Genomic DNA, 18733 nt, shown 5'->3' on the forward strand with positions numbered 1-18733 from the left:
AGTCAGGAGCCAAGGACCAACTGGTAAAGACATTCGAATGGAGAAAATCGAATGGAATAGACCTTCACCCAGTAGCAACAAGGGAAAACAAATTACCCGTGTTATATGCCGTCCGTGGATACGAGTCAATTCCAGACAGCAACCTCGAGGCACTACCAGGTGTATCTGAATCTGTGCTGAGAATAAACAAGTATATGGGAGGCACTTGCTTGCATAAGACAGATAGAGAAGGATGTCCTGTTTACATCGAAAGACTGGTAACACCTATAAGAATTATATTACAGAGATAATGAACCCTTTCTATTAGGGATATCATAAAGCCAAAGATATAGCCAAGAATGTAAACACGGAAGAAGTCGAATGGTATCATATTGCATGCACAGAGTTTCTGAATCGAGTCATCATGAAGGATTGTTCAAAGAAAGCAGGACGCATCATCAACAGAGAAACGGTCATTTTTGATTGTACTGGCATGGGCTGGCACCGTAAGTTTTTATATATTGTTTAATTGTTCATTGATTGACATCATTTAGAGTTGCATATGCCTGCTTTAAACTATATCCGCGCCATCGCTCATTGTGATCAGAATTATTATCCAGAAACGCTCAACAAACTCTTTTTGATCAATGCACCTTCGGCATTTGTCTATGTTTGGAAAATAGCAAAGACTTGGCTGGACCCAGGGGTAAGATGATGGTATACACATTATATATATACTAATACCGTGTGTGTGTAGACAATTGCCAAGATACAGATTTTGGGATCTGACTACAAAGACACTTTACTAAAACAAATTCCTCCAGAGAACTTGCCTTCCTTTTTAGGTGGTGAATGTACTTGTGAGCATATGGATGGTGGTTGTGTTCCTTCTCAAGGTAAATGATAATCATACATATGGAATATAAATAACATTCATATAGTATTGAAAAATGCAAAACCCTTGGAAGCACGTGATGATAATGAAAAGGTGTCTACTGCTTATAATACAAGCATCATGAACGAAGCGAAAACATCGGCTGTAGTTCGAGGTCCAAGTTTCTACGGACAATGAGTTTATTAAACAATTTTTTTTTAGTCAAAGAGACCTATTTAAATAAAGTTAGTCCTATGTCATGTATGTTATATGGTAGACGTACCGAAACCCATGTCATCGTCAGATTCTTCCTTCTCTTCTTCCTTCTTTTCTTCTTCAGCAGGAGCAGCTTCACCAGCACCACCAGCGGCAGCACCACCAGCAACGGCAGGACCAGCACCAGGAGCACCTACGTTCATGAGAAGAGCCTTGAGATCTTGACCAGCGAGGGCTTTGGCATAAAGAGAGAACCAGATAGGTTCAACTTCGACACCAGCAGCAGAGACTAAAGTCTGGAGCTTATCAGCCTATAAAAAGATGGGGGCCATGGTCAATATATGTTTATTACAGTTTAAAAAACGACTCACAGTGATTTCAATGTTGTCATCTTCGAGGATGAGAGCAGCGTAAACGACAGCAAGTTCAGCAGACATTTGCTATTATGACAAGAGAAAGAGAAGGATGGATGGACGGGATGGATGGATGGATGGACATACGGGGCCTTAACCTATATGCAAAAATGCCCCGTTAAAACAAGTATACTTGGCGCTATTTTAATTTTTTTTATTTTTATTTTTTTAAGAGTGAATGATGGTGCTATTCTCCAAGAACTCAATCAAATCGATATCTTCACGTCTCTTCTTCATTCTAGCTTTTATCTGTTGTCTTTCTCTTTCCAACATGGACAAAATAACAAACTGCTCAGATTTTTCTTGTTCAATTTCTGCCAATTTTAATTTCTGCCAGTTTATGTGCTTTGTGCATTTCTTGAGAGAACAGGAAGAAAAGGGTTTTTGAGTGACCCATTCGGATTGACTGTTGAGAAGCATCAAATCGTGCTCATCTATTGATTCAACCTTTTCCCAAATGGTATCTGGCCAACTCAGTCTCGAATCGAACCCACAACACTCTTCGTTATGTTTGTCAGCCAATAGCTCTAAAAACCTCAACTTGTGTTGACACAGTTTGATCATTGATTTTGCATGCTGTCTTTCTTCCTTGACTCTACTCAGTCTTGCTCTATCATCCATATCCGCAAATGAACTTAATTTTCCTCTTGATAACGGATTCTTCATTTCAGCCTGTTCAATACGAGTTCTAGCTACTTGGATACCACAACGATCTGAACAATATTTACTTAAATGTCCAAAGTTTTTGCCCATCCTTGCTGGTTTTTGACAGCCTGTATTGGCACATTTTGGTTTCCAAGAGGTCTTCTTGCCAGTGACTAATAATAATAAAGTAAGTAAAAAAATTTTTTTTTTAGTTTTTTTCTCTCTTTACTTTTTGAACAATTTTCACAAAAGAACAAGTCAACAAAGAGTCCTTGTGATTCAGGCAATCCAATGCATTCGCCATGGAACCATTGATTACAGTTATCACAGGCAATCATGAACTCGGTTTCTGTATAAGGCCTTTTACAAATACAGTGAACTATATTTTCTTCAGGTAAAGCTCTTGTTTGTTTTGTATCTGCTGTATCATTGTTGTTGTTGTTGTTATTTACAGTCGGCTTTATCAAATGTTTTGTTGGTGGTCTTCCTCTTTTCACTTTTTTGACCATCTATAAACATAATTAGTCACATATTCCTTTTCTTTTTTTTTTCTATATTACCTGTTCATTATTATTAACCACTGTTTCTTCTCTTGTTCGTTTATTATTATTATTACTATTATTATTATCATTATCAAGGTCAGGGTATGGAGTGATATGAGGGTATTGCCGATTATGTTCTTCAGGAGTTTCTACAGGTTGCCATTTCAAAATTGGAGCCATTCTTTTTCGTAATGGTAAATGCTTTGTTGTATTATTTGGATCTAAAGGACGTAATAAACCTTCATCGTTATTTTCAATAGCAATTGGAGGAAAAGAAGACATTATTATTATTTATTAAATAAGAAAAAAAAGAGAGAGAGAATGGAAAAAAAGGGCAGGGGGGATAAAGGTTTTTTTAATTGATAGAGTGTGAAAGAGAGCCAATTAGATTTTTTCTATATTTTCTAAACCATGTTTTTTGTTGTGTTCACAGCAACCACTTCTTTTGTTTCAGTTTTGGGATGAAGGACGAGAATGACAATGATCCAAACAGCCATCATACCCACGTTGACTAATATATTGCTCTTAGTTAAAGTCATAACGATAGTCATCAGAACTTACCATTGCAAATCAAAAAGTCAGAGTCAAACTTGTTACGATTCAGTCGTTTAGCCTCTGTTAGACCGTCGACCGTCAAGACAACCAAAGCGCTTGAAAACAGAAATAGAGCGACAGAGAGGATGAGGTTCAAGTCTTGATAGTATCGAATTCTTGATGTCATAAAAGCAGAATCATTATGGTCCTTTAATTGATGCAACAACCTCCTAAATCGAAAATGAGACACAACACCCAACATCGAGATTGCCACTAATTCTATTATCCATATTAGTTTTCATAGTTACACACTCACTAGACATACCTATGCCGTACACCAACTCGGGCATGATTTCTTTATAAGTGTAATCATAGATCTTTCTTGAGAAATTGAATTGTAAGACAGGGAATAAAATAATATTTACAATAGTCCTAATAATAATTATAACAAATTAGCCATAAACACACAAAAAAAAAAAACGCTCTAATAATTTACCATATAATATATACTTTAAATTCTTTGCTACTCATGAACCTTGCCCCTGCCACGAGTTTAATGAGGTAATTCCAGAAACATTGCAGCAATAATAGTGTTCCTCTATTTGAAATATTAAAAAAAAATATTAAACAAGTCAATACACAACATACGTTTGTAACGAGAATCCAATACAGATACTATAATCTGTGGGTATGATGATATCCTTATCTGCTTTTGTCCACAAAAGCTCAGGCTTCGTAATGATTCTACCAGGTCCAATTTGGACGAATCCTTCTTCATATTTAACTCGACATGACACAATGTCTACAAGATGATGAATACACATGAATGGCTTCTTGTTCTATTCTTTTACCATAGTAAAGCTGAAATGGTATCATAAAGAATATTAATCCAGTAACAATCGTTTTTAATTCTAATCTTTTGAAACTTGCGAACGATAGACATTTGAATCCATTGGTTTGATACACTCGATAAATGTACCAAATATAAATATATACTAATCCAACTGCTCTTTCTATTATACAATTAGTAACCATGTTTGCCATGACAACAACAACTTACGCAGAAAACTGTAATCACTAAGGTGTGTCATATTATGATATTAAACAGTAAAATAAATAAATAAAAAAAGGAAACTATTAAATTCATTTTCCAATTCATTTGTCCTCTTTTTATCTTTTAGCTCCTTTATCTCTCAATGTCTTCAAGGAGTTCTTTATAAATCACTTTCAAATGCACGCATCCAAAGGGGGGAAACGGCATAAACGCCTAGAAAGGATTATGTGTAACATGATAAGTAAGCAGGAATCATTTGACCCCGCATTTTTTTAAGTTTAACAATACTTTTTTTTTCTTTTTTTTTCTCTCTTTTTTTTATACTTTAATAATGACAGGACAACAGACGACCGAGGTTAGAAAAGGGTAAGAAAGTGAGTTAAAGATGTCTTTTTTTTTTAGCTTAACATTTTTTTTATAAAGGCACGAATTGGATCAAGCTAAACTTGAAGCGTACTTGACAACCCATGTGCCTGGTTTCAAAGGACCACTTTATATAAACCAATTCAAGTTTGGTCAATCAAATCCTACCTATCTACTTAAAGACGGAAAGTAAATATTTATATATATATATATATATACTTTATAAGTTTGAATCTTATATACCATAAAAAGTCAACAACAGTATGTGCTTCGAAAGAAGCCCCCTGGAACCTTACTTTCTGCTACCGCACATGCCATTGAACGGGAGTACCGCATCATTCACGCCCTTGGCACCAAAACGGATGTTCCGGTTCCCAAGGTTTATGTGCTCTGTGAAGACACGAGTATCATTGGCACCCCATTTTATGTCATGGAGTTCTTAAAGGGTCGAATTTACGAAGACTGTCGTATGCTGACGATTCCCTTTGAGGAACGCCGACAGCTTTGGCATGCAGCGGTTGAAACGCTTGCCAAGTTGCATCGAGTTGATTTCAAGGCGATCGGATTAGGCAATTTTGGCAAACATTCTGAATTCTATGAACGCCAGATGAGATCGTTATCCAAGGTGTCACAAGCTCAAGCAAACACCAAAGATGATGAGACAGGAGAATATGTAGGTCCAATTCCTCGACTGGATGATATGTTTGCTTGGTTCAAGAAGAACAAGGCGCATGATCAGGCAACCATTGTGCATGGAGACTTTAAGGTAAAAAAAAAAATGAGGCATAACCCCCTTTGAAATTAATATTATTTTAATAGATTGACAACATGGCAAGTATAGAGATTAAAGTTTGAAACACGCATATATAATGACGTACAATAGATCTTTCACCCTACTGAACCCAAAGTGATTGGTATTCTCGACTGGGAACTGTCTACCATTGGCCATCCTTTGTCTGATCTTTCTAATCTTCTTCAACCCTATTACGTACCTGAAGAAAGTGCCATCGGCCTCCGGGGATTCAAGAACGCCAAGGAGCCTCTGCCGGTTCCAGGAGTAGATGAACTCATTCAGGTCTACTGCTCCTACACTCACCAGTCGTACCCTCTTCAAGGTTGGAATTTCGCTGTTGCCTTCTCCTTTTTTAGATTGGCTGTCATCCTTCAAGGGGTTGCCGCTCGTGTGGCGCGCAAACAGGCGTCATCTGCAGAGGCAAAACTTCATGCAACCCGATTTAGGCCTGTTGCCCAATTGGTGTTGGATATTGTAGATCAGAGTGATGAACGTAGTAAGCTTTAATAAAATAAATAAAAAGTGCTTGCTATTTTTGGAAATGCTTTTTTGCGCGCCAAACTTTTTCATTTTCCCATATTATTCATCAGAAAACAAAAAAGATGTGTGTGGTAAAGTTTTTTTTTTTTTTCTTTGTGAACTATATTTTTTCTTATGACATAAAAAAATGCACACGGTATCTCTCTCACTTGTATTTCCATGGACGAAAAAGAAAAAAAAATGCTAATGAAGCTGACCGAGAGAGAGGCTGGTTGTGTGTAAGTGATTGGCCTTCAAGATTCATATTAGATACTCAGAGGGACATTGAATGAACTTGAGTCTTACTTTCTCCTTGTCATACATTGTCACATTCATTATTCTCTGTCTGTTGGACTTTATATGAATCAGGGCGCATTATGAACAGACGATCATTTTTCACCCTTAAAACCCTTTATGGCAATTGACGCCATCATACATACGGTCTCATAACTCCAAAATGCTACAGGATTTCCCTCATAATTTATACAGCATGCATCTCTTTTATTGTGCCCTCCTTTTTTTTTTTTGGAAAGGGTCCTAAGGGCGAAAGGAAGTCAAGGAGGGAAGTAGTGTTCCTATATTAGAAAATAAAAAAGGGAAACCTTGCTTTTTATCGGAATGTCTCTCAGTACGTCATTATATTAATGTAGAGTTTCTTGTATGTGAGTCGAATTCATTTTTAAACTTGACTGTATTTCGCATAGTTTAAGTATTCAAAAGACTGAAAAGAGAATTTATATCCAGAATACGCTTACATGGTGACTAATATAAGCATTTGAATGAACGAAGCAAATTTGCCAATATTTATTAAGAGGGGGGAGGGTTAAATGAAATATAATAAAACATTATAAATGAATGTTCCCTTACTTGGGATATCTAACTGTAATCAATACTATGTGTGAGAGATAGATCCTCTCCCTAGAATAAATCCAAAAAGGTCTAGGAGCAAAAGGTGATGTAAATGTTGGAAAGATATAAAAGTAAAACATGGTTAGGAAAATCTTGAGCTATATTTTCACCAATACCAGGATTCATCATCTACATGGCAACAACACTACTAGACGAAGTGTGGTCTCGAATTACCAAAAGCTTCTCTGGTTGATCTTTCTTTCTTGTCCATCAATTCTGACGAAAACAAATCAAAGCGATTTGAGGTTCGTTCAAGTCATCGAGGCATTTTTGTAACTTGAGCTGAAATGACAGAGATAAAATCTATCCGTTTTCTTCTCTCTCCTTCGCTTGGGACTTGCCACGAGAGGGGCACTCCGCAAGATTAAGCCGACGACCAAAGAATGTCCTTCAAAAACATACAATTCTTTGGACAGAACAGTATTACTTGACTTGGAAGGCAAGGGAAATGGTATCCCTAACGTCATAAGCGTTATTTCTGACGTAGGAGAAGATCAACGAGGCTTACTCTGGCTGAATGATTATCTCAGAAATGTTGATAAACCTTCAATATTCCTTTAGTATTTCAAAAATAAAGTGTTTGAATGTAGTGTTTTTGTAACATCGACTATTTATATATACTTTGGCAACTTGGAAGAGTCTATCTGGATAATCACAATCTATATTTAATGACTATATTTTTTTTTCTTTACAAGCACTTTTGTAATGATTATCCATTTCGGAAAATCCGATCACTTGGTTTAGGACAATCAAGCAAATGACGTTACATTAAGAGAAACAAAAAAGTTATATTTAAAAAAGAGCATAAGCGGGTTTTACTGTTTCCTTTCATTAGCTGCGCAGTTATTTAAAAGAAGCGCTTAGTTAAAAAATAGAAGTAATGATCAACTGGCGCGCTATATGTTACACACATTACTTAAGCATATTCATTGAAAATGTCTCTTATCAGAATCAACTAAAAAGTGCATCATTGACACAATTAATGTTCAATATCATGAATAAGTGAGTCTATTTATATGAGGCAAGCAAACCCTCTGCTAACTTGATCCTTTTGAGAAATGCACTTTAATTCAATTATCTGAATTTACAGTCAATTCATTCTTTTTTTTTTTTCAGCACTCATTGCCAGAATTTAGCATTTAAGATTTATAATCAGAAGTCCGTACCTTCTTCCGTCGGCTACCGAAAAAAAACTTGACTAAGTGTATTCCCACTCGGCGGTTAAATTTCACTACGTTTCTTTTTAATACAGTTACGAAGCGAGCCCCTTGCTATTTTTTTTCTTCTTTCTTTTTTTTTTAACATGTCTAATTTTAACAACAATATCGCAACCAAGTTTCCGGATCTTAAACCCCGAGCACCTAGTGGAGAGGCTCTTTTGGAAACTGAAAGAGCCAAGACTAGCTTCGATGTCAAGGCTTTATCCAAGTTTATGTACACGGAAGAATGGCTTGATAGAATGTACAAAATATTAAACATTATCGAGAATGATCCTGCCTTTGATAAGACCAAGCGTTACTATGAAAGCCGATCCGAAAAGATAAAATCCAGTCTGTGGAAAGATAGACGTATGACAGAACTTGCTAGGTATATATAAATGCGTGTATGTGTATTCGTTGGCCTTATCTATTTATTTATAAAGAGAGCATAACTGGGATGATCAAGACCTTCAGATTGTAAATTTCCTTTTTGATCAATCCACACCCGTAAGTATACACTACTTATTTCTGATGACATTTTGTGTAACCAAACATTGAATAGTTTTCATTGCATTACGGCATGTTTATTCCTACATTGAGAACACAGACAACAGAAGAACAAAAAAAACTCTTCCTTGAACCAGCATTAAGGAACGAGATTATTGGTTGCTATGCTCAAACGGAGGTATGCTTTATTTAGGTCTTTATCATCGTGATTTACTTACCTCGTTGTAGCTCGGACACGGGTCCAACGTCCAAGGTATTGAAACAACAGCAACATATATCCCCGAAACAAACGAGTTCGAACTCCATTCTCCTACCTTGACTGCATCCAAGTGGTGGATCGGCGGCCTCGGCAAGGCTGCAAACCATGCTATTGTCATGGCACGTTTGATCACTGATGGAAAGGATTATGGACCACATCCATTCTGTGTACAAATTCGTAGCATGAAAGACCATACTCCTCTCAAAGGTGTCACAGTAGGTGATATTGGTCCCAAATTTGGATTCAATTCTGTCGATAATGGGTTCATCATGTTTGATCATTACCGTATACCCCATATTTCCTTTTTAGCCAAGTATTCTCAGGTACAACCAGGAACAGGCGTTTACAACAAGCCCCCTAATGCCAAACTTTCTTATGGCACCATGGTCTATGTTAGAGCCAATATTGTCATGGGTAAGTTGAAATATACTATATAATGGCGATATGCTTATGATCATCAAAGGTGTACGATATGCTCTTGCCAAGGCAACAACGATCGCCATTCGATATTCAACCATCCGACAGCAATTCGTTGACTCTGTTTCTCCTAAAAAATGGAACAACAAAGTGGTAGAGACACCCGTATTAGATTATACCATGCAACAATACCGTCTTTTGCCTATAGTTGCTGCTGCATATGCATGTTTCTTTACAGGCAGAGAAATGTTGCGCTTGTACGATCTTAATCAGGAAGCCATGCAAAAGGGTAACTTCAACCTCTTGGCTGATCTTCACGCCAGTTCGTCTGGATTGAAAAGCTTGACGACCACAATGGCCGTTGAGTCAATTGAAGATTGTAGACGTGCCTGTGGCGGTCATGGTTATAGTATGTTCTCTGGGCTGGGTCAATTCTATCAAGATTATCTTCCCAACGTCACTGTAAGACACATGAAAAAAAAAGGAACCTTTTACTAACCCCCCTATTTTCTTAGTGGGAAGGTGATAATTACATATTGACTCAGCAAACAGCACGTTACCTGTTAAAGACATTCCGTAATGTTGTTGCTGGAAAGGCTGAGCCATCCGAACACAACCATACGATCAACTATTTGACACAGTACCTTCAGAACCCCAACGCCAAGTGCCCTGCTTCAAAGCCAAGTGATTTCTTAAACCCAGAGTTAATTCTTTCCGCATTTGGCTACCGAGCTGCTTATGGTATTGCCAAAGTGGCCGAAAAGATTGACCGTGAAGGCCGTAGCTGGAACTCGATGTTGGTTGAAATTAATCGTATCTCTAGAGCTCACTGTCAATATATCCTCGTTCGTAACTTCATCGTCACTCTTCAAAATGATGTCACTCTCACTCAACCTGAATACAAGCCTATCAACAACGTCTTGAAGACGCTGGCTGCCCTCTTTTCTCTAAATACAATGGAAAAGGAACTCTCAGAGTTCTTGCTCTCGGGCTATTTATCATCTGAGCAGTGCTCTATGTTGAAGGAGCAAGTCATTTCACTCCTCAATGCGGTTCGACCTGATGCAGTTGGCCTTGTCGATGCGTTTGCATTACCTGATTATTACCTCCACTCTGCTCTTGGCCGCTACGATGGTCGTGTATACGAGACGATGACAAAGATGGCCGAACTAGAACCTTTAAATCAAACACTCGTGGTCGATGGATATGAGGAGAACATCAAGCCTTTTGTTCATCAAAGAAAGACTGTCAACAAGGACACAGCTACTTCTAGACTGTAGAAAACCTTTATAGATATATTTTTAATTTATTCCAATAAAACTGAGCTGCTTGAAGTAGTCTTTATTCGTGACACGTTGAGGCAACTATAGTCCCATCTTTAAATCAATTCCATATTACAAGATGCGAATTTTACTATATTTAGCAATTATGAGTTTATTCATGCAGAACTTCAATGGCTGCTTTTTTCGCCACAACATACGCGTGTAAATATGCGGCCTGCTCCTTTATCCATGTTTAGTTGTTATATAATTTGTGTTTTTTGCTTTATAGAGATGTTCTTTAGTTTTAAAAAAGAAGAGAGAGAGGGGGGGATGTTATGCATGTGAAACTTTGTGTTTATTCCCCACACTTTAGTTGCTTTTAAAAAACGCATAATTGATCCCCCCTTTTTTTTTTTCTCTCTCTTTTTATTTATTAATCATGTCTCAACCACTTGTATCCAATCTTTTACTCCCAGAACTGGAACGTCAATTGAAGGAAGACAAGAATCTGTGGCCAAATGTCAAAGGGCTATTCATTGTCACTGTTACAAAGAAAAAGAAGCCTCAAGCAAAATGGTTCGTATATAAACCTACGTTATGATTATTTTTTACTCATCTGTATACAAAAAGGTTTCTCTTGCTGCAGGGTAATATATTCAACGTGTTGCTGTGAAAGTAACTTGTTGACGTAAAATAGGAAACAATGTGTTACCTTATATCAGTACGAACGAAGAAGAAGTACGTGCAGGAATCAAGGGAAAAGTTCGCACTGTTCATATCCAAGTTGATGATGCTGATCTTTTAAACTTTATAACAGGAGGGTAAGATAAGGTTGCTATCCGATGCGTCACTTTGTTTTTCAACCTTCTGTTATATCATAGAATGACAGGTGTAAGAGCCTACATGACTGGAAAAATTAAAGTAAAGGGAGATCTCTTGTTAGCCCAAAGATTGGAAGAAGTGTTTGAAAAGCTGGGTGGAAGAGAGGTAGACTGTTTTGATATACATACTGTAGTTACTTATTCAATATAGAGAGCCATTGAGTTTATAAAAAAGAATGAAGAGGCTTTTACGGCGGTAAACAAATCAAAGCTGTAAATTTATGCGTCGATTGTGGCACAGCAACAAGGCTGCGCAACACACCGCAGCGGCATACAATCCATAAATAAAGATTGAATTATACTCCCTTTTTTTCTTGTTGAATTTATTCTTGTATCCATGCCCTCTTTTGCTAGCTACCCTTCCTCTCTTCCTTACTTTGCTGAACTTCACGATGAAGGATTGTTGAGCGGATTGATTGCTGGGCTTAAGGGTAGTCGCGTCAGGGTTAAGAAGGCACCTGCCAACCAAGGAAAAGCACCCACCCACCCCTTTATGAACTATTACGACCGTCTTGTCAACAAAGCTCATACTGACAATGGTGCAGTTATCCATGCCTCTACGCTTGACTCGTGTGTAGATCTGTACTATGCCTCGGACCGACTGAGTAATCGATATGAAAAGCAAAAGCTGTATGAAGACGCTTGGGCTGCTGATCCTGAAATGACATTGCATATTATCTTTTACATGCGCTCTATTCATCGTGGCCAGAGTCTCATTGACGGATTCATGGACGCCTTTTCTTGGCTGGTCCGATATCATCCTCGTACTGCCCTGGCTAATCTGCATGTTTTGATCGATGGAACCGTTCGTACGGATGCTGCTCTCATGGCGCTTAGAAGACGCGAGCGCATGAAGGTGAAGGCTGAGCGTGAGGGGTGGGAGCTTATGGATGATGACAAGGAAGAGGAGTTGCTCGAGCGACGTGATTTCAAGACGCATGGCTACTGGAAGGATCTTTGCACTATTTTGACAATCTATGCTCAAGGTGAAATAGCTGGTCCCGTCAGTTCTGATGGTTACAAGGCTTTGAAGTGGCCTCGTATGGCTAGAAGTACAAACCGCTTGAAAGTGTATAGTCATCGCAGGGCCAGATATGCTGCACGTAAGAATATGGATCCAGAAATGGCCAAAAAGGAGGTGGAAAGATCTCTTGAGAGAGTCAAGGAGTATAATGCCAAGAAGCAGGTGGAAGCAAAGGAGAAGCGTCATGAGATCCGCAAGCGAAGGAACGACCATGTTGATTACCTTTTGCATGAACACAAGACTTACCGAGCGCTTCATTTTACTATTGCCAGGCTATTTGCTAACCAGCTCAAGACGGACATGGCGCAATTACAAAAGAATAAAGCTGCTGTTCAAGAAAATCGTCTGAAAGGAAAGTACGCATTAGGATTCAACCTGAGTCTCGCCGCAAAATGGGCTCCCTCTCTAGGTAATTGTCATGACAAACATACGTTTTTGGCAACATCCATCGCTGAGCTACTTTTCCCTCCCAAGAGCCATCAAGGCCCTGGTGAATCGCGTGAGCATTACCTCAACAAGGTCAGAGATCTTTATCGCAAGCAGTACCTCATTCCTCTTCGTGAAGCTATCGATTTGGCGGAGCATTATTTGAAAGAAGGTAAATGGGATCAGCTCGATCTTGGTCATGTGCCAGCTGTATGTCTCCAAAAGAATTTGGCCCTTTTCTTTAAGCACGCTCCTGATATGGTCACAGGGTACCTGGATAAAGTGGCCAAGGGCAAGAAGAAAGTGAGTGGCGAGACAGTTACTCCAAACAGCCTTGTTTACCGTATACTTTCTGGAACCTCTGAAGGGATGTCCAAGATTATGACCGCATTGCCTTCCGCAAGAGAAAGACTAAAAGAAGCGGCGTTGAAGCTAGCGAACGGTCAGTGGAATACTCTTATTCAAGGTCTCCGTAATACATCACTACTAGACACCAAGAATGGCCTAAAGGAAAGAGTAGATCTCGGCGAGTGCATAGCTATCTGTGATGTATCTGGATCCATGTATGGGTCTAGAGGAAAAGGTGAGAATACCCCTTTATACGCTGCTATTGGTTTATCTTTGGTCATTGCGAATTTGGCTAAACCTCCATTTAATGGTGCTTTGATTACCTTTTCACAAAGACCTACGCTATTCCATATTGATACGTCTCTTCCCTTCAGTCAGCAAGTGTATGAAATTCAAAACAACATGGAAGATGGCTATAACACTAATCTAGAATCTGTGTTCCTTGATGTACTATTACCGATGGCTATTGAGAATAAACTGAAGCAAGAAGACATGGTGAAACGACTGTTTATCTTTACCGACATGGAGTTTGATGAAAATGGACAAAGCTATGGTAGATATGATGACAATGAGGCTTATAGAAAAAAGCATGAAACTACATACGACTCTATATGTCGCAAGTATCGTGAAGCTGGCTATGAACCTCCTGAGATGGTCTGGTGGAACCTTGCTGGTAGTGGTTCAGCCTCTTTGGAAAATCTAGATGCTCCTGTGACAAAGGATCAAGTAGGTGTCAAGATGCTGTCTGGTCTCTCTACAGGCATGGTAAAGGCCTTCCTCGATGGCAATGATCCTGCCGATGGTAATGATCCTGTCGATGACAATAGCAGTAAAGCCGCACCAGAAAAAAAGCAGTCGCCAAAGAGAGAAACCCCACAGGATTTTGTCAAAAGGGCTGTTTATCATGAAAGCTTCAGAGGACTCATCATTGTAGATTAAATGCATTCATTCCCATTTTTTTTTGTACATATTTCAATCACAAATCAGTAAATGTATATAAACATCAATTTATTTATTGTCCTATTTTATGATAAAAATCATCCGTAGCCCAATAACAAGATTGAGCAAAGGCATCAATCCCAGTAGTCTTTGTTGTACATTGGCTGTAACGAGTCTTGGTAAATACAGAAGGCTTCCTGTAACCACTCATGATTATCTTCACTTCTCTCAATACTTTGCTTTTAACCAAGATTTCCAAGATATCATGTACTTCTTTTCTAGAAAAGCTTGTACTAAAATTTCTGTGTATGGCTGCCTTTGTTGTCCCGGGTCGTTTCAGAATGAATTCAACAATCGCCTCTGCATAACTGTTGAAAAGTACAGGTGTCAAGGAACCATTGATGTCTGTCCATAAGTTGGGCACGATCAGTTGTTTTCTTGCAAGATTTTTATAGGAACTTCTAGCTATCTTTGATCTACCGCTCTCATTATCAGCTGTATTTGCTACATTCGCATCAATCACCCAATCACTTGCATAAGGAACTAACACACAGCGAGGATAGACGGATCCAACTTGCAAGATGAGAGGAGATGAGTGGTTCGTTAGCTTATCTATAGCAGCAATAATGTCCTCATCAGCATATCGACCTCCTAATTGTTCTTTAATTTCATGTATGACTATGCCTTGCTCTGCTCTTGCTTTAAGGATATCAACTATTTCTTTCAACAATTGCTTGTTAAATGCATCAACAGTGCCAAGAAGTGCATCAAACTTGGCTTCAAATTCGTCTATTGTTAGGTTCTCAATATGGATGTTTTCCTGCACCACTTTATCAAGTGGTACGGATTCATTGTCAATCTTTGTAGTCTTTTCAACTTCTACACTAAAATCAATGGGAGTTGTATCTGTTTATAAAGAGATATTCAGTAAAAGTCCTAGTTAGAGATAGCTGACAGTTTTACCCATCAAACGTGAGCGTGGAATAGCCGCTGCGGCTTTTTCAATAATCGTTTTCCTCCTATGTATATCCAATGCCAACTAAAGACACAGCGTCAGTTCACTATATAACTCATCTATACTTGTCTTCTCTCTCACCTTTTCTTGAGAGAGTAAATTGAGTATGCATGCCGCCATACCAGAACTCATGAGCACCGGTGGTACAGGGATTTTTTGATCTTGTTGATTCAAAAACTTTTCGTATTCTCTCGCTTGAGCATATATTCCTTCAGGATACGAACTTGCTAAGCGTACCATAAATTTGGCAGAAAGTGCATAACGAGTACCAGGAATAGTACGGTCTTGCCTTGGTGATCTGATCAGCGTGTTAGATTTGTGCAACATTTCAAGGACACCATTTGAAATATCCTGAGGGAATACTTGAAGAAGCTTGAACGAATAAAATGGATCAAATCGTTCTGAAGGCGTCAATAAAGACATCTATTATGAATGAATGGAGGTCAGTTTTTAAAGTAATGTATGCTTACTTATACATACCAAAGCTATGCATCTATAAAGATATCCTAGCCTTACTGATCGACGTTCTTCGTTTCTCAGTAAAGAGGCTGGTGCATCAAACTCAATATCTCTGGCTCTGCGAACACAAAAAGCGTGATTTCCCAGTATGGTTATTTTTGCTGCCATAGTAGATACACGATAGTAATCTTGTTCAAAGTAATACTTGTACGGCTTAATGCTAGGTAGAATTCTATAGCGCGAACGAAGGTCTTCACTCGAATTTGGCAATACAAGCTCTTTAGGCAAACTATGTTTAGAAAACGCATTAGTATTGACTCAAGCTGTGCATAATCCCCTTACTTTTCGTTCATTTCGCTTAATTTCTGCAAGAAGTAGGTTACTTGTCCAAGCAAATCGAAGTTGACCATTTCTCTTGGATTTTCATCCACAATGTCACCATTAGCAATACCTTCATTGTAAAACTTTCTCCATAATTCCATATAATTAAGCACTTGTAAGTTAAAGGAGGGATCGCGTGAAAGAGTACCATATCTTCGTAAACAATTGATTGGAGGCTTGTTGATCACTTGAGTTGCAGCAGCCCATTTAAATCGATTATACTTTCGGTTACTTCTTAGTCTTAGAATAGCTGTGGTATACATCAAAAGTTCATCTTCATGCGCGCTCCAAGGATTTTTACTCATTCGAATTTGTATGAAGGGTCTGGTGTCTCCTTGTTTGAGAACTGGGAGAGAAGATAGGCTGTCCATAAAAGTAGCCTCGTCTCCACTTTGCTTATTGTCGTCAGGTTCTTCATCTTGTTCCGCATCAGGATATATCTTTCGAAGGTTCCTGAAATGCTGTCGTTGACCTTTGAATAATGTCTTGTCACTAAGACGAACCACACGACGTCCTCCGAACATGTCAATTTTATGCTGGCCCTTGCGTCTTCTACGACTTCCGCCTTCAATTTTCCTGATCGTCCTAGCTTCCATTTTGTCGTCCAGTACGCCTTGAACTCTTTTATAATATAGACGAACAAAATGAGCTTGACTTCCAATGTCATCAGCGATACTTAGAATTAGCCCGTCATTGTTCAAAGGTGTGGTGCCCTTAGACTTGTCAACATACGAGTTCAATATTTTTCTTTGACTACTGTTATAAATAGTGGATATCTTCCAACTCTTGTTACCAGTTAGACATGCGTATGCTATTCTTTCGTTTTCGTTATTGAATGGTTTCACAATCTCGTCTTCCGGAATATCTTGTTGGGTTCGATAGAGACATTCCAGATCGCTCCAATAAGTGGCAAGGTCTTCTTGTGAAGTCAAAGTATAACTCTGGACAACAGGCTGCCCAGACCTTCTAATCTCGCGCATATCGACCTTTCTTTCGATGACATATTTATGAGCCAAAGCGGTAGTATAGTAAATATCGTTCAGAGGATTTTTGTTTACGTTTATCGGACGTATTGGGGTCACAACATGAATGAATTCCAAAATGTTTAAGACATATAGAAGCTTTTGTCTAAACCTGTTTTGATGAGTGAACATTCGCTTTCTGACTTGAGATGGGAGCTGACTACATGGGATGGATAGATCTTTGGTATTTCTAAAGTATTCCTTGATCACATCATCTACTTCTGTCACACCGATAGATTGGCAATATACTTCGACGGACATGTTGCGTACGAGAGCACTAGCCGTGATAATTCCATCTTCCTTATTGATACCTTCAATATCTTCTGAACTACAAATAAGGCTAAATAAATGCTCATGTAGCCGCTTTGCACGAAGCATGCTTGGATAGATGTAGTTGAATTGAATAGCAGTAAACAGCCAATTCTTTGGTATTTTAGGATTATCAACGGTCTTGCATCTCTCATAGTTTGCTTCCAGTTGTTCAATTCGTTTTTCCAGGTCTGCGGCGCTTGCAACATCACTGCTGTCAATGAGCTCTTGTAACTTTTCCTTCATACGACTAATTCTTTGTGCCGTTCTTTCGATCGGAATGGAAAGCCTCTCATACTTTGTAATATAGAATGCTGATCGATGCACTGCATGGCGATCTCTAATTGCCTTCATGAAATCGTCATATTCGGATGAGTTTGTGTCAATGTCTTTTCTCATAATAACTCTTCTTTCCACGAATTTGCCGTTCATCATTTCACATCTAACAATTTTATCTTTTATCTCGCCCTTTTTGACAAGTTGATCAATGGTTCGCTTCAATGTTTTCATACAGATGGTATGCGCATGATTCATCGTACCAAACTCTTTTCGCAGCCTTTCTTGGTATACATCTCGAAAGTTTTTACTATATTCAATCATACGCATTTCGTCCAAGAGTGCACGTAGCACTATCGCACGTTGTTCCATGTAACTGTTTCTTGAAGGTTTGTTATGATTGAACGTCCTAATGTTGCTTTTCAATATAGCAACTGTGGCTTCACGTCTAGGCTTACGGCTAGTTCTGGATGTAACCGCTTTTAATAGAGCAGGTACTTCATCGTTTGGCAGGCTGATCGCGACTACACTCTCCGTTGAAGTGGAGGCAATGTTACTATCGTCCATAATAACAGCGGGCATACTTTCAGTTGGTGTAGAAACAGCTACCGCGAGTGTAGGTGTACTGCTTTCAGCTGGAGTAGAAGTCATGCTATCTACTATTGAGGTTGGATCAGGCGTGCTTTCAGCTGAAGTAGCAGCGATATTATCGGTTATCGAGATTGGATCAGACATGCCTTCATTTGAGATAGGTGTGAAAGTAGTTGCCTTTATAATAGGAGATTCTGGTATGATTATAACAGGTGAAAGTAAATCAGAAGACTCTGACGAGCTTTCAGAACTTTCGTTGACTGTCTCTGCTTTTAGTTTTTTGGGTTCAGGGTTGGCAGCAGATGTATCCTCCACCTGTCTATCTCTCTTTTTGGATTTATTGAAAAACTCCATAATACCAGCTTGACGTTTCTTCTTCGAAACGCCACTAGGGCTTTGTTGTTTATTTGGGTGTTCAACGACAAATTGCGTATCCGGATGAGATACTGGTCGTTGCACTGGATACTGCATTGATTGCTGTGTTGGTTGTTGCATTGGTTGTTGCATTGGTTGTTGCATTGGTTGTTGCATTGGTTGTTGCATTGGTTGTTGCATTGGTTGTTGCATTGGTTGTTGC

At 38.8% G+C, this 18733-nt stretch overlaps 10 protein-coding genes across 10 annotated transcripts in view; 5 read left to right on the forward strand and 5 right to left on the reverse strand.

Annotated features, from left to right (window-relative positions):
- RHIMIDRAFT_220669 (CRAL/TRIO domain-containing protein) overlaps positions 1–1177 on the forward strand; it is a 1607-nt gene extending 430 nt beyond the window's left edge. The window contains exons 3-7 of the mRNA XM_023607415.1: positions 3–257; positions 308–485; positions 534–685; positions 737–875; positions 921–1177. Of these exons, the coding sequence (XP_023461289.1) occupies positions 3–257; positions 308–485; positions 534–685; positions 737–875; positions 921–1051 (855 nt within the window). The 3' untranslated portion in view covers positions 1052–1177. The remainder of the gene's footprint in view (positions 1–2; positions 258–307; positions 486–533; positions 686–736; positions 876–920) is intronic.
- RHIMIDRAFT_209221 (uncharacterized protein) lies at positions 1120–1506 on the reverse strand (the record flags this gene model as incomplete). The annotated part of the gene is made up of 2 exons (XM_023607121.1): positions 1120–1380; positions 1441–1506. 2 exons carry the CDS (start codon positions 1504–1506, stop codon positions 1120–1122), a joined length of 327 nt encoding a protein of 108 aa, XP_023461290.1.
- RHIMIDRAFT_98005 (uncharacterized protein) lies at positions 1352–2457 on the reverse strand. The gene has a single exon (XM_023615955.1). It carries the CDS (start codon positions 2233–2235, stop codon positions 1651–1653), a length of 585 nt encoding a protein of 194 aa, XP_023461291.1. The 5' UTR covers positions 2236–2457; the 3' UTR covers positions 1352–1650.
- Positions 2364–2519, reverse strand: RHIMIDRAFT_180011 (uncharacterized protein; the record flags this gene model as incomplete). Its single annotated transcript, XM_023605774.1, has 1 exon — positions 2364–2519. A coding segment is annotated over one exon (156 nt), but the record flags the coding sequence as incomplete, so codon positions are not given.
- Positions 2520–3219: 700 nt separating this feature from the next.
- Positions 3220–4294, reverse strand: RHIMIDRAFT_249192 (uncharacterized protein; the record flags this gene model as incomplete). Its single annotated transcript, XM_023610593.1, has 6 exons — positions 3220–3482; positions 3529–3635; positions 3700–3801; positions 3852–4005; positions 4055–4216; positions 4264–4294. The coding sequence occupies 6 exons, from the start codon at positions 4292–4294 to the stop codon at positions 3220–3222; spliced, it is 819 nt and encodes a 272-aa protein (XP_023461293.1).
- A 262-nt stretch (positions 4295–4556) lies between these two features.
- RHIMIDRAFT_220673 (APH-domain-containing protein) lies at positions 4557–6039 on the forward strand. Its single transcript, XM_023607416.1, has 5 exons — positions 4557–4623; positions 4681–4809; positions 4873–5386; positions 5440–5451; positions 5504–6039. Exons 1-5 carry the CDS (start codon positions 4589–4591, stop codon positions 5918–5920), a joined length of 1107 nt encoding a protein of 368 aa, XP_023461294.1. The 5' UTR covers positions 4557–4588; the 3' UTR covers positions 5921–6039.
- Positions 6040–8141: 2102 nt separating this feature from the next.
- On the forward strand, positions 8142–10596 carry RHIMIDRAFT_274467 (putative acyl-CoA oxidase; the record flags this gene model as incomplete). The annotated part of the gene is made up of 6 exons (XM_023612460.1): positions 8142–8428; positions 8484–8547; positions 8603–8725; positions 8776–9220; positions 9270–9685; positions 9739–10596. 6 exons carry the CDS (start codon positions 8145–8147, stop codon positions 10501–10503), a joined length of 2097 nt encoding a protein of 698 aa, XP_023461295.1. The 3' UTR covers positions 10504–10596.
- A 328-nt stretch (positions 10597–10924) lies between these two features.
- Positions 10925–11583, forward strand: RHIMIDRAFT_242562 (sterol-binding-like protein; the record flags this gene model as incomplete). The annotated part of the gene is made up of 5 exons (XM_023609809.1): positions 10925–11061; positions 11116–11132; positions 11183–11306; positions 11367–11472; positions 11518–11583. 5 exons carry the CDS (start codon positions 10925–10927, stop codon positions 11581–11583), a joined length of 450 nt encoding a protein of 149 aa, XP_023461296.1.
- On the forward strand, positions 11362–14175 carry RHIMIDRAFT_98087 (uncharacterized protein). The gene is made up of 2 exons (XM_023615956.1): positions 11362–11472; positions 11518–14175. The coding sequence occupies exon 2, from the start codon at positions 11704–11706 to the stop codon at positions 14101–14103; it is 2400 nt and encodes a 799-aa protein (XP_023461297.1). The 5' UTR covers positions 11362–11472; positions 11518–11703; the 3' UTR covers positions 14104–14175.
- RHIMIDRAFT_98103 (uncharacterized protein) lies at positions 14140–15189 on the reverse strand. Its single transcript, XM_023615957.1, has 2 exons — positions 15067–15189; positions 14140–15009 (listed from the first exon to the last, which is right to left on the reverse strand). The coding sequence occupies exons 1-2, from the start codon at positions 15068–15070 to the stop codon at positions 14177–14179; spliced, it is 837 nt and encodes a 278-aa protein (XP_023461298.1). The 5' UTR covers positions 15071–15189; the 3' UTR covers positions 14140–14176.
- Positions 15190–18733: the final 3544 nt, after the last annotated feature.

The sequence above is a fragment of the Rhizopus microsporus genome (genome assembly GCF_002708625.1).
Source record: "Rhizopus microsporus ATCC 52813 unplaced genomic scaffold scaffold_33, whole genome shotgun sequence".
NCBI classification, from domain to species: domain Eukaryota; kingdom Fungi; phylum Mucoromycota; class Mucoromycetes; order Mucorales; family Rhizopodaceae; genus Rhizopus; species Rhizopus microsporus.